At 38.5% G+C, this 15,077-nt stretch overlaps 1 protein-coding gene across 1 annotated transcript in view; it reads right to left on the bottom strand.

Annotated features, from left to right (window-relative positions):
* Window positions 1-508: 508 nt before the first annotated feature.
* The window catches only part of LOC123649755 (cilia- and flagella-associated protein 70-like), a 47,007-nt gene continuing 32,438 nt past the window's right edge, over window positions 509-15,077 (bottom strand). Inside the window, 7 exon segments of the mRNA XM_045567930.1 lie at window positions 509-1,032; window positions 1,712-1,784; window positions 3,625-3,750; window positions 9,163-9,294; window positions 10,865-10,920; window positions 10,923-11,054; window positions 11,364-11,428. Coding sequence (XP_045423886.1) covers window positions 509-1,032; window positions 1,712-1,784; window positions 3,625-3,750; window positions 9,163-9,294; window positions 10,865-10,920; window positions 10,923-11,054; window positions 11,364-11,428 — 1,108 coding nt within the window.

Below are 15,077 nucleotides of genomic sequence, written 5' to 3'. Positions count from 1 at the left end.
TATACAACAAATTATATACCATGATGAGGTAGGTTTATTCCAGGGCTGCATAGCTAGTTCAATATTAAAAAATTAATGTAATCTACCACATTAAGAGGCTAAAGAAGAAAATTCAGATGATCATATCAGTGGATGTAGGAAAATATTTGTCAAAATGTGACACATATTAAAAAGGCTGTGAGGTCCAGTGCCATTGTGTGGGGGTGGGGGCCACTGCAAGCGTGTGAAGGTGGGGTCCTGTGCCTGCAATTGGGGGTGAGTGCCGGTGCAGGCTTGTGGGGGTGGGGGCTTGTGCTGTTGCATGGGGGTGAGGACCAGTGCCGGCACGTGGGGATGAGGGCATGGGAGTGAGGACCAGTGCCAGTGTGTGGGCATGAGGGCCGTTGCCAAAGTGTGGGGGTGAGGCCCCCGCAGACCCGTGGGTGTGAGGGCCGGTGCCTTTGCGTGGGGCTGGGGGCCACTGCAGGCGGGTGGAGGTGAGGGCCAGTGCAGGTGCATCGGGGTGGGGTCAGGTACAGGTGCGTGGGGGTTCGGTCCAGTGCCTGCGCTTGGGGGTGAGTGCGTGGGGGTGAAAGCTCCTGCAGACGCATGGGGTGGGGGCCAGTGCCACTGTGTCAGGGTGAGGGACAGTGCAGGCACATGGGGGTGAGGGCTGGTGCAGGTGCGTGATGGTGAGGGCCGGCGCCAGCACGTGGGGGGGTGAGGGCCAGTGCCGGTGCATGGAGGTGAGGGCCTGTGTAGGCCCGTGTGGGTGAGCGGAGTGCAGACATGTGGGGGTGAGTGCCGGGCTAGCACATGAGTGTGGGTGCCGGTGCCAGTGCATGAGGGTGGGGGCCATTGCCTGCGCTTGGGGTTGAGGGCGGGGGAGTGAGGGCCCCTTCAGATGCATCGGGGTGGTGGGGGCCTGTGCCACTGCGTCAGGGTGAGGGACGGTGCAGGTGCGTGGAGGTGAGGGCCGGTGCAGGCGCGTGGAGGTGGGGGCTGGTACAGGTGCCATGGGTGGGCGCCGGTGCAGGCACATGATGGTGAGAGCTGGTGCCAGCACATGGGGTTGAGGGCCAGTGCTGGTGCATGTAGGTGAGGGCCTGTGTAGGCGCTTGGGGTTAGCGGAGTGCAGGCATGTGGAGGTGAGGGCTGGGGGGCTCAAAATGTTTTATGTGGCACTAGTAGTTCCTTAGGGCATTCCCATTCACCTTAAAGGAAGTGCTACAATCTATGAGACACTGTTGCATTGTTCCCAAGAAAGTCATATAGATGAAGGCCAAATAATCACAGAACAACCTTATGTGATCACACCAACCATTCATAGGAAATTTCACTAAAAAATATAGGATTAGGTCAGCTACTGCCTAAGCAGATTCCAGGAGGCTGTATTAATTATCATCACTTAATGGGAATGGACTATTCAAAGCTCCCATTCATTTAAAAGCAAAGGAAAACAAAGCACAAAAGTATCTTACAGATGGTCTTCAAACCACTTTCAACACATCCGGAAAACTCATGGCCCATACTGCTTAACAAATCTCGATTAGCCATCTGCAGAGAAAAATTACAGGGTTAAATATTTTCATATCTTAGAATAGAAACCAAATCCTCAAAAGGAAAGCTCATACCCTAGAATAAGCCTCTATGGTAGCTTTCAGCTGAGGAAAGCTTCTCGTGGCAAGGACCATGTTAAAGCAAGATTCATCTGTCCCTGGTCTTCCCTCACCAGCTTGATAGAGACACTGAGCATCTTCCTGAGCCACTTGGTGGTTTACACTCTGGTTCTCATCATGATTTCCCTGCAAAAGAGGAAGGCAGGAATTAGTAGAAGGAAATAAAAGTTCTATTAAATTTTTGTTCCAACCTAGTCACTTTGGGATTTAAAGGGACAATTTAAATAAACGATCATGGTTTAATGATGTTATGTTAACGTGAGAGCTTTCAGAGGTTTGAGAGTTAAATTAAACCAGAAAAGATTTAAACAAAAATATTTCCACTAGGAGATATAAACTACCACTGAAATGGAGAAAGTATAGCTCTCCTTAGCTTGGAAAATCAGTATGCATTGTACCGAGTTCTACTTTGTATTCATTCGTACAACTGAAAGGTATTTGAGCACTTTCTTTGTGTCAGGCACTATGTTAGGTGGCAGGGACACAAGATAGACAAGGTCCCTGCCCTCAAGAAGTTTAAGTCTAGGGAGGAAGGATTTAATACAGAGGCTTCATGAACTTCCTTTCCTTCATCTAAGTGTAACCTTAATATGTATTTATTACTACGACATACGTAAAAATGACACATGAGCTTTTTAGAAGAAGCTACAAATAACTCAAGTTCTGCTAGACTATGCCAGTTTGTATACCAAATTCTTCCCTGGGATAGGAGACAAGGTGGGAGGGAGGAGGCAGCTGGTTTCTCTCAAAAATAGAAACCCAAACCCAAACCAAGGAAAGGCTGCCCTCTACAGATAGTCCCAATGACTGTTCAATGAACACAACAGAAAGATTGGAAAGATGCTCCTTGAAGGTGGAGAACTGCCTTCTGAAGAGCACCTGGCACAAGGAATATGTACAGGCATATTCTAAATGGGCAACTGAATACAGCACAGGTAAAGGTGCTCAGGAAGAACTTCCCAGATTTTTGCCTTTGGATTTATACATACAACATAGATTCATTTTATGGTTTATCAACGATTTATAATAATTTCTGCCATAATCTTGAAATGGCAAATATGTTAAACCAAAAATGTGAAAAAAGCACCTTATGACGAGTGAAAACTACAAAAATTGCTTAAAGAAATTAAAGAAGACATAAATAAATGGAAAGACATCCCATATTCATGGATTGGAAGACAATATTATTATGATGTCAATACTACCCAAAGCAATCTAGATATACTGCAATCCCTATCAAAATCCCAGTGAAAACCCTCAAAATCCTCAAAAAGTTAAATATAGAGTTACCATATGTCTCAGTAATTTCATTCTTAGGTATATACTCAGGTATATACTTAGGTATATAATTAAAAACAGGTACTGAAACATATGTTTATACACAAACATTTTAGAGAGTTCTTTATATTCTAGATACAAACCCTTTGCCAGATATATGTTTTGCAAATCTTTTCTCCTAATCTGTACTTTTTCTTTCTCTTATGTCTTCCTTAGAGTAACAGTTTTTAATTTTTATGAAGTTCCATCTATCACATTTTTCTTTGGTCAATTGTGCTTTGGTATCATGTTTAAGAACTCTTTAACTCCAGGTCAAGAAGATTTTCTCCTATGTTTATTCTAAAGGTTTTATAGCATTATATTTTACATTTAAATATAGGAATAATTTGGAATTGATATTTGTAAAATGTTTAAGATTTATATCAAGGTTCATTTCTTTTTGCAAATGGATAACCGATTGGTCTAACACTATTGAAAAGACTGTCCTTTCTCCATTGAATTTTTTGTACACTTTTGTCAAAAATCAAATGACCTAATTTATGTGGTCCTATTTTTAGACTCTCTGTTTTTTAATCTATGTGTCTACTCTTTCACCAATAAAATTTGATTTTAAACTATCAAAAATTCTACTTATACCTATATTTCAAAAATAATAGTAATTGCAGTCACTGGGAAGATGTTTAATTACCTCCTCATAATATACTGCTGCCATTTCAAAGTTCTCATTGACTTCTGCTTCAAATGCAAAGAGTCGAAGCTGTTCATTGCTTGTATAAATGGTTTAAATAGTGTCTTGGATATCATCTGGCATGGTCTTGTCCACATCAAGATGTTAAGCAGACAAAAGAAAGCAATTACAAGTAGAGAGGTTTTATAAGCATAAATTGGACGTGAGACCCAGTCATGCCATCTAAAATGATACTGATGTTTCTTACAGTCTTGCCAATACAGTAAGAGAAAGATTGAACCAAGAGAGAAATATCAAGGGTGAAAGAGAAGCCCAGGTATCTAAATACCACCAGTCTGAGCTCATGGAAGTGAGTAAAAATTGTTTAGGGCAGAAATAACTCTCCTCAACCCTCAGGGTAGTTAGAGTTCCCATGCAGATTACCTCTGAGCTCAAACAGCTTCCTTCATTTTCTCTAATGTATAGGACAAATATTTCCATTTTTTAGGTGCCATGACATAAAAAGATTGGCAAGCACTAGCCAAGGTCTTTAAACATGGAGAAAGCAAGAGACTAAAGGTAAAGCTTTGGAAGCCAGATCTATAATTTTAGGGGGATATATAGACTGATCGATCCTACAAAGGGGACAGAAGGAAAGGTAGGAGGTAAACCACAAAAAGAATATATCCTACACATCCAGACTGGGAGACCAGGTCTGGTGTAATTAGTAATATCCTGGGTCAGAGGCTATGGCCAAGAAAGAGCCTACAAAATTATTTAATTAGAAGTAAAAATAATATCAGCAACTTTAACAAGTACAGATGCTAGGGAATGTGGAGAGTAAAGCCAAATTTGAGATGGGCCAAAGAGAGTTTCTGATCACTTGATTGGTGCTTTTGTTCTTTGTTCTTTGTAGTTTTGATGGTCTTGACCTCTAAATTCCTTCAGCAACACACTTCTACACCCAACCTACCTCTAATATCCCACTCCCAGAACCAACATTCCAAGCCTTCCGCCTTTTTGTCACTTAGTCATTTAAAACTGGTTTGTGACATTATTTCCTTCATTTCCAATAAGCCCATCATTTTCCAAATGGATCAGCCTAATGATTAGCCTAATGGATCAGACCTAATGATTACCCACTGATAATATTCTCTCACCAGCATACTTAAATCTCAGGCATCCTTGTCCTTCCCCTGTACTTGTCCTGAAAACTCCACTACCTATGACTTCTTCATTCTTAAACAGGAACACTCATTGATCCTAAGAAGAACTGTACAGGGACAGAGCTATCTAAGCCACCAGACCCTTATGGGATTCAGTCTTAGCTAAAGACCTTTAATATTCTTAGAAATCTATGTATTTGTCCTTATTCAGCAGCATATCCCATAATGCTATGCAGTATCTAAATTTTCTTTTCTTCAAGCTTTTCATTCAACCCTTATCCCCTTCACTTTCAGTAAAGATGCTACTTCACAGAGATAATAGAAATCATCAAGCAGGAAATCCTTCAATTTTTAATCCCCTAGCTAAATTATTTATTTCTGCATCTATTGTATCTCTTTCCTTTCAGTCTCAGAGGAAGAGGCATTGCAACCCTCTCTGTTTCAAGGCTAATCTTTCCATTTAAATTCTTGGTTCCTTCTCAGTTGTATACCCTGGACTTACCATCAATTGCCCTCCTATCTTTCCTCAATTTTCAACTTCTCCCACTCTGCTAATTCATTTTCCCAAACCTGTAGATGTGCTCAAGGTTCTTCTATCTTAAAAAGAAAATCTCTATAATTTCTAGGTACTACTTGACCACTTTTTTCCTTCTTTGTCCAACTTCTTGAATTTATATTCATCTGTTTCCTAATCACTAATTTACTCCTCAATTCATTAGAATTTGAATCCCACCATTAGCCCAATGATATTTCTATGTAAAAGTTAACAATAATCTCCTATTACCAAATACAATGAAAACTTTTCAGATTTTATTTTATTTTATTTTGTTTTGCCTTTAATAGATATTAGGAAAATGAAAACGACATTTTTATTTTTCATGTATACCTAAAAGCTAATAATGAACCATAGGTGTACATACTAATGGAAAATAAGGCCACGAGCCATTAATGCAGAAACATAATCATTAGAGTTAAAGGAGAGTTCTACACCCCATGCATTCTCATCTTGCATTGTAGAGCCAGAATTTCAGAAGACATATTCATCTATTTTTCTCAAGTTTTTCATGGGAAAACATGTAAGTCATTATGCAAACTTACGGCAGAGTAAGTTTAGAGGGTGGGACTTGCTGAATGTTTCAAATTATAATAAATCTTTGGGTTAAGTGTTAAACTCCAGAACTATTTTTTATGAAAATACTACCTTTATAGTCATATGTTTTTATTGTTTTTCAAACTAAAAAAAATAAAATAAAAATATAAGGAAATTATTATTTTATTCCCAAGCTTAAAGGTTTATACTTGTTAACTATTTAGAAATAGTTATTTATGGCCATCAGAAGACATTTTAATACATTACCAAGAAATAAGATTAGAAAATAATTAGTTCTAGAAATTTAGATGTAAGAGCCACCTAATGATAAATTCTTTTGGTAAGCAGAAAATTAAACCAACTTTATATAATTGCCTGACAAATTTACTTATTGAGAATTAAGCTTGAGGATTAACAAATATGCAATAGATTACTTAAAGCAAATAAGCTCAACATTTAATCCAGTAAATGTATTTCAGTTCATGGAAACGTATTTCAGTTCATGCATCTTTTGGTCTGTTTTACTTAATTCTTTTCATCTTACATTTGGCCTTCATTTGTGTAGAAGGACAAATGACTGTCATCTTTTCAGCCAACACTGGTGCCTTTCAGACAAAAATGTCATTTAAGTGTCGTATTTAGACTATTGGACATTTAACATCTCATTCTAATTACAGGATCAGAGTAAATCTGACTTGCTACAAATATTCAGGTGGTTTACTGAACCAAGGAGTATGATGTTGTATCTGCATTTTGAAGTTATTCTTCAGAAATGCAGTTTGCAAATGCATCTAGATAGTCTATTGTCTGATATTATAAAAAACAATAGAAACCCACAATATGGTTAGTTAATAAATGTTTGAACTTTCAGTATTTCAATATTCAGTCAAATTTCTACCTCCAATATTACCTGGAGGATAAGAAATACAATATACACAAACTATAAGGTGGGGTCAGTGACAAAAACTCAGTTTTCTATACACTAATGGAGGTCACACTTATTAAGTGCTTTGTACTGGATTTCACTGTGTAAGATTCAGATTGTGTGTGTATGATGCTGTGAAACCTGTATGTTTGATTTTTTCTCAAGACAAAATCAGTGCTTAAAGAAGGGAAGGATGATAATGATGTTCTTAGAGCACAAAGCAACCTTTCACTCTGCCCAGCAGCCTTTGACTCCTCAGCGTACTCTATGCAGGACTGAAGTGTACCTGAAGAAAGAAGTTAAGCAGAACCAAGGACATCTTGTATAGAAAAGGAGTCACTACCTACAATAGAGCAAATAAAAAGGCCACTAAGAGATACATACACTTCAGTGACATTTGGGGGGGAAGAACTTAGCTACAATAATTAAATACTTCATGCAGAAAGAGAGATATTTCAGTTTAGGAAGTTTTCCTTTGCTTTCAAACTATGAAACTTTCATAGTTTGAAAGCAAAGGAAAATAAGTTCAAGCCATAGACACTGACTCAAATTGTGAAATAAGAATCAATACTAAATAGGTAATGCTAAGTAATATACTTGAGTACTTTAACAGATGAATATGCCTTCTAAAATTCAGATTTTATTCTTAAATTCCTAGGAGTGTTTGACAAGGTTGACCACCTTTTCTTCTTAAAATTATTTTTCTTTGGTTTCTGTGACACTGTGTCTTCTGAGATTTTTGCCTCTTTAACAATTCCATTTGTCTACTTTTACTCTTTCACTCATTCATCCCTTAAATGTTGGTGTTTCCTAGGGCTCTACTGCCAGCTTTCTTCTCTTTACTTATGTTTTTCTTAGGCAGTCTCATCTATGACCATAGCACCCATATGTCATGGCTCCCCAAATCCTATCTCTAGTTCAGATCTCTCTCTTGAACAAAACCCCACTGGAGCCAAAACTGAATTCACCATTACCTGCCGGCTACCAAACGTAATCATGTTGTATTCCATGTCCTGGTTAATATTAATATCAATTACCCAGTCACTGAACCCTAAACCTGAGAATCTTTGACTCTTCTTCCTCCTTATTATGCAATAATCAGCTAACATCACCAGTTTTACCACCTCTAACCCATCCTCCATACTGTTATCAGAGTGTTTTAGCAAATTTAAACCTGAATTCGTACTACATCCCAGTATAAAATAATTTAATTTATTGCTCCCACTGCTACTGAGGCTTTTCCTCAAAACTTAAAACTTCCTTTGCTCATGCTCAACTCTCAACTGTTTTCCAAATCAAATCATCCAAATCATCCATGCCCAAGGCAGGACTGTTCTCTTAAACTCATGATACTGGACACTCCTTTCCTATCTCTTCCAGGAAGGCTGAACAGAGTGAAAGAAACGGTGATGGTGGTAGAGAAGAAAAACCACAATGAAGGAAAGAGCAAATAGAAGAGAGATTTTGAGAAGTATAGCTAGTTAGAGACTATCAGAGGGACAAAAAAATGGATTTTGTCATTGTTTTCAAGTAAACCACAACTGAAAATGTATAAAAATAAGCAGATGAAGGCAAAATACAAGCTGTACAAATAAAGATGTAAAAAGACAAGTGAGTGCAGAGCAGACTGCCAATTAATTAGAAAAGGCATGTTTCAAGTATCACTATCATTTGTGTGGTAATATCTGAAAGTTCATAGTATTTCTTTGTTTTTGCTATCTTGAAGAAAGAATTGAGAATTGTACATGTTTTCAGAATAAACTGAATGATAATTTTCATTTCGCAATTTACATAGCCTATTTTATCTATTTTTGACAATTCTATTTTTTTTTTTTTTCAGACAGAGTATTGCTCTGTTGCCGTGGTTAGAGTGCAGTTGTGTCATTATAGCTCACAACAACCTCAAACTCCTGGGCTCAAGTGATCCACCTGCCTCAAGCCTCCCGAGTAGCTGGGAATACAGGCATGCATCATGATGCCCAGCTAATTTTTCTATTTTTAGTAGAGACAGGGTCTCAGTCTTGCTCGGGCTGGTCTCAAACTCCTGAGCTCAAGCAATCCTCCTGCCTCCGCCTCCCAGAGTGCTAGGATTACAGGCATGAGCTACTGCACCTGGCCCCTCTATCACATTTTTGAGTTATGAAATTTAGTTTTCTAAGACATTGAAAGAGCATATCTCCTTGTTCTTCCTTAAGTCTTATAACTTAGGCAATCTCTACTATTCATCTTTGTGCTTTCAGTGTCTAACACAGAGCAGACACCTCAATAAATATTTTTTTAATAAAAGAAGAAAGGAAGCAAGGAAGGAAGGAACCATTCATAGGAGTCCCTGGTGTTCTACAGAGTAAAGGAAAGAGCTCTCAGTTCTTAACACCAACCTGGTTTAGGGCCACATGCATCTGATCTGCTAAGAACACATAGAGCTCACTGATAAATGTCTGCAGTTCCTCCTGGCTTTCAAATGATGTTGTCTTCAGGTATTTCTCTCTCACAGTCTTTACCACAGCATGCTGCAAGAAACACAGATCATCCATCTGATAGCAGTCTAATACCTGCTGAGAGCACAGGTCTCTGTAGGGCTTCCGGTCTAAGGCTGATCAGAACTTCAGAAGGTGATTGATTTCTCCTTTGGTGGCTGCTAGACTATAGGCTCCCTCATTTTCCTCCTATCAACATCCTCTGTATGACTTCTTCTTGCCTTGACATCATCATTATCACTAATAGGTGCAATGCACGACTCGTACCATGTGAAGAGAGCCACAGAGCTGAAGAAAACCTTAGCATTAGGCTTAAGCACTGTGTCATGGTGGCCATATGGCTTAAGGGAGAAAGGGAGGAAGGCCTGGTCTGAGAGTCCAGAGAATGGAATTCTAGTTCTAATGCTGCCCCTGTACAACCTCATAAATTATTTTACACTTTGGTACCTCAGTCTCCTCATTTGTTAAAGTGGATATGTAGTTCTGGTATTATTATCTTATTTCTAAAGATGATTGAGAAAGTAAGAGAAATAACAGATGTAGAAGCTTAAAATGCTGTACAAATATACACATAGCATATTGCTATGGCCAGGACAGCTGCTGCTGCTTTTTTTTTTCTCCCTAAAGTAACATGATTGCCAGGTTTTTTACTAAGTACATTCCATGTATTATATGATTTAATTCTCATAATGACCCCATGTGATACTATTATCCCTCACTGTTAGATAAAGAAATTGAGGCACAGAAAGATAAAATTATATGCCTAAGGTCACTCAGCTAGTAAAGATAGAACCAGGAATCAAGCCAAGATATGGCTACGCCACCTGCTGAGAATACACTCTTGTCTCCATTAGCCTCAGTTGTTTTTCACTTTATTACTTCCACCTTCTTTCTTTGTATCTGTTTAGCACAGTACAGGACACATAGGAAACGTGCATACAGAGGTAGCGTAGTGTAGCAATGAAGCCTATGATTTTTGGAGCCAGACTGCTGAGTTTGAATCCTGACTTTGACCTTTTTTTAATCTCTGTGACCTTGGGAAAATAACTTAACCAACTAATGTTTCATTTCCCCATTTATAAAATGGGGAAATGAAACCTCAGAGGGTTGCTATAAAGATTCAATTAGTAAAATATGAAACACTGACAAATTTGCCTAGATACAGCAAACACTCAGTAAATGTTAGCCATTATCATTCAAAAAATTACTGTCACGTTAACTATTTCCCAAATCTTAGTGATTCTATCGATGAGAGAGAGAAATGAATGGGAGACAAAGAGAATTAGTTATGGAGTCAGTACCAGACAGAGTTTCTGCCTCCTACAGCAACAGTGAAATCTGGACCAAAATCTGGCCTAGCCTCAAGTGAAGAATTAGTTTCTTAGCAGCTCACACTCAGATGGATACTAAATCCTTCCAAGACTGCAAGAACAGAGCTTCTCCTGACATTCTATCATAGAGAACATAGCTCTTTGCTCCAACAAGAAAGGTAGGAATGCAGCTGAATGTAATCAGAGAAAAAAAAAAAAAAAACGTTAACTGGGTACGTAGAGAAGGCACCTCATAAAAACCCATGGAATAATTAAATCAATGAATGTTTTACCTTGAGTTGTTCTTTGAAAGCAAAGTATTTTCCAGAGCAATTAAGTTCATAGCTGACTGGCACTTTTGCTCCTCTAGGGTCTCACTATCTATATCATTCCCCAGTTTGGCCACCTGTTTTCCAAACATTCTGTGGTGCTCATCCAGAATGGCTCTACAAATGTTCTTGATCTGTGAGTGGTAGTCACTCACTGCCTAGGAAAGTATAAAATATTTGGTAAAGAGGACTCAAAGAGGTCAAGACCATGGATTGGAAGTCTAAAACCAGATTGGGTTAGACTAAAGTGCCCTTTTCTTTCCAGCTCAGAGACCATCAGCCAAAGATTAAACGTTGTCTGCTATTCACTATATGCCACTGATCACAATGGAACCAGCACGAAAATATGTAAAGCTTCAAACAAGTTTGCACCCAACTGGAAGACACATTAAAGAGTTCATGCAATTTTCAAATACATGCAGTCAACATCTTACTACTTACAGTTTCACCTTAGCTTTGGCACTTGCCTTCTGAGCTCCTCCTGTCCGACGTGTAAGAGGTGGCCTTGGCGGAATCATTTCCTTGACCCTATATCAGGAAAAACAAAACCAAAAAACACTTTATTGTCTACAGATTTACGTTTTCTTACATCCAGCCTTCAAAGAGTCTGAGTGGGAGAGATCTGAGGTCCGTCCCCCCGTTGCACTGGAGCACTGTGCTGCTCTCGTGTAAAACCCTGGACGTGAACAGCAGCACAGTGCACGGCCATGGACCAGGTAGGGGAAAGCCAGGAAGCAGCTCTCAGAGAGTATCCAAGTTGTACTTTTGGCTAATTTGGCTTTACCTTTACACATTGTTGTAAACCTTGTGCACAAGGGCTTGCTTGACGAGGGGTTTGGAAAGAAATGGTGTCGTGATTTGGGGGCACTCAGCAAAGTCTCTGAAAACACAAAGATTGGAAATCTAGGTGGTATAGACAAGTGAAAGCTTTTCTTTCCCCTCCATCTAGGACAAAAAATGTAATCTTGTCCATACTTTATAGGACTGCATTAAATTATAATAATGCTATCAAACTTTAAGGTGAGTAAAAAAACACATTTTGTCACTATCAAACTATTTATGCCAAAACTACCCTTCATTTTCAGGGGACCTTACGAGAACCTAGAAGGAATTAATTTACAGTTTGTCTCTCTTATAATTTCAGATTCTTGCTAAATATATTGGACTGCCTTGAAGTCTGCAATCAAACTCACAAAATCAGTTTTTCTTTACTAAGACCTATATAGTTATAAGCCTCTGTTCACATTAATTTTATTTATTTTAATAGGTAATATATTTATAGGATTCAAAATTTAAAAGCTATAAAACAATATATAGCAAAATATATCTCCTTTCAACCTTGTTATCCAGCCTGCTAGTTTCCTCTCCAGAGACAGTGTTACTCACTCATTCATTCATGTAAAGTATAGACTGAGTGCCTATGGTCCATCAGGTACTTTTCCAGGTCTGACGCTGCAGCATTAAACAAAATAGACAAAAATTGTTGCCCTCATGGAGCTGAAATTCTAGCAGGGAAAGGAGGACAATAAACAATGTAAATAATTGGGATAAATATGCTAGTAACACGTGCCATGGAGGAAAATAATGCAGAAGAGTAGATAAGCTATGCCGGGGGCTGTGGGTGGTGGAAAGTAGGAGCATATTTCCCGAGGAAAGTCCTCACTGAGATGGTGACATTTGAGTAAAGACCTGAGGGAAGTGAGGAAGCAAATCATCTAGATATCTGGGATAAGGACATTTCAGGCAAGAAAACCGCATGCGAAAGGCCCTGCTGCAACAATGTGCCTGGCATGTGTGAGGAATAGCAGGGATGCCAGTTCGGATGGAATGAAAAAGTCAGGGCAAAGTATATGCAGAATAGGTAGGCCCTTGTAGGCCACTGTAGAGAGTCTGACTTTTACTCAGAGTGTGATGGGGAGTCACTGGTAGCTTCTGAGCAGAGGAGTTACATGAGTTGACTTCCATTTTAATACAATCATTTGAGAATGCTGTCTTAAGGAAAAACTGTCCAAATGTTCATCAAGTGATGAATGGACAAACGAAAGGCAGTATATGTATTTGATGAAATATTATTTGGCAATAAAGAAAAGAAGTGCTGACACATGCTACAATATGAATGAACCATGGTAACATTGTATTAAATGAAAGAAGCCAGTCACCACATAGCATATGATCCCATTTATATGAAATGTCCAAAGTAGGTAAGTGGTTGCTTAGGTCTGGAGGGGAGGGGAGGGGGTTGGCGCGATGGTTGGAAGGAAATGGAGAGTGACTTCTAATGTATATGGGGTTTCAATTTTAGAGGTAATGATAATGGTGGTGGCTGCATAATTCTGGGAACATACTAAAAGCCATAGACTTGTACCCTTTAAGGATGAAGTATATTACATGTCAATTATATTATATCTTGATGAAGCTGTTATTTAAAAAGAGAAGAAACTGAAGGGTGGAATGGTAGATGCGGGGAGAACAGGTGCAAGATTACTATGGCTCTGACCAGAGAGTTTGTGTGAAAAAAATAGAAAAATCTGGAGTTCAGGAGAGGAGCCCAGACTTGAAATATAAATTTGCAAGCCGTCAGCATATAGATGGTGTTTAGAGCCATGTGAATTGACAGAAACCAAGGAAGTAGGTATATATAGAAAAGAAGGCAAGGACTAAGTTCTGGGCAACTCCAACACTTAGAAGCTGGAGAGGCCAGGGAGAGAGGAATAAAACCAAGACAGTACAGGGTCCTAAATGCCGGGAAAAGAGAAGTACCTCAAGGAAGATTGAGTAAACGCTGATAACAAGTCAAAATGACCCTGAGAGTGGACCACTAGATTTAACAATGTGGTGGCCATTGATGACCTCAATGAGAACATTTATCTGAAGATAAATTATTGGAAGTGAATTACCTGAGCAAAGGATTAAAAGATCCATGAACTTGTATTTAAATAGCTGTTATCAAATTGCCCTCTACTGGAGTTGGACCAATTTACACTCCCAGCAATTTGTATGAGAGGAGTCATTTCCAAACATCCTCATCACAACCCAATTAGTTATCAAGACTTTTTGATCTTCAGCAATTAAAAAACAAGGTATTTCAGGGTAGTTTTAATTTGAATTTCTTTTATTATTATTTTTATTTCAAAATATTAAGGTGGTGTAAATATTTTTGTTACATGGATACTTAAGTTGGGGCTTTCAGTGTGCCCATCACCATAATAGTGATCACTGTACCCAATAGTTTTTACCCCTCATTCCCTTTCTACCACTCCCTTCTTGGTTTCCATTATCCTTTACATCTCTTTGTGCCTCTGTGTGCCCATGGTTTAGCTCCCAATTATTAGTAGTGAATACATGTGGTGTTTGTTTTTCCTGAGATAATTCACTTAGGATAATGGCCTCCAGTTCCATACAAGTTGCTACAATAGACATTATTTTATTCCTTTTTATGGCTGAGTAGTATTTCAAATATATATATATATATATGGAATATACATATATGGAATATATATATACATATATATGGAATATATTTTATATATATATCTCACATTTTCTTTATCCACTCATGAATTGATGGGCACTTATGTTGTTGATTCCACATCTTTGCAATTGTGAATTGTGCTGTGATAAACATTCAAGTGCAGTTGTCTTTTTGATATAATGACTTCTTTTCCTTTGGGTAGATACCCAGTAGTGGGATTGCGGAATCGAATTATAAGTCTACATTTATTTCTTTGAGGAGTATCCATACTGTTTTCCACAGAGGCTGTATGAATGTGCAGTCCCACCAACAGTGTTTAAGTGTTCCTTTCTCTCTACATCCACACCAGCATCAATTGTTTTTTGGCTTTTTAATAATGGCCATTCTGACAGGAGTGAGGTGGTATCTCATTATGGTTTTAATTTACATTTCCCTGATAATTAGGGATGAACATTTTTTCATATGTTTCTTGGCCATTTGTCTATCTTCTGTTAATGTCTTTTGCCCACTTATTAATGGGATTGTTTGTTTTTTTCTTGCTGATTTGTTTAAGTTATTTGTAGAGTCTGGCTATTAGCCCTTTATCAGATAGATAATTTGAAAATATTTCCCCCCATGCTGTAGGTTGTCTGTTTACTCTATTGATTATTTCCTTTGTTATGCAGAAGCTTTTTAATTTAGTTAATTCCCATTTATTTTTGTCAT

The sequence above is a fragment of the Lemur catta genome, chromosome 14, assembly GCF_020740605.2.
Source record: "Lemur catta isolate mLemCat1 chromosome 14, mLemCat1.pri, whole genome shotgun sequence".
Lineage (NCBI taxonomy): Eukaryota > Metazoa > Chordata > Mammalia > Primates > Lemuridae > Lemur > Lemur catta.
The sequence above is the reverse complement of the archived record's forward strand: the minus strand, read 5'-3'. Positions and strand labels throughout refer to the sequence as shown.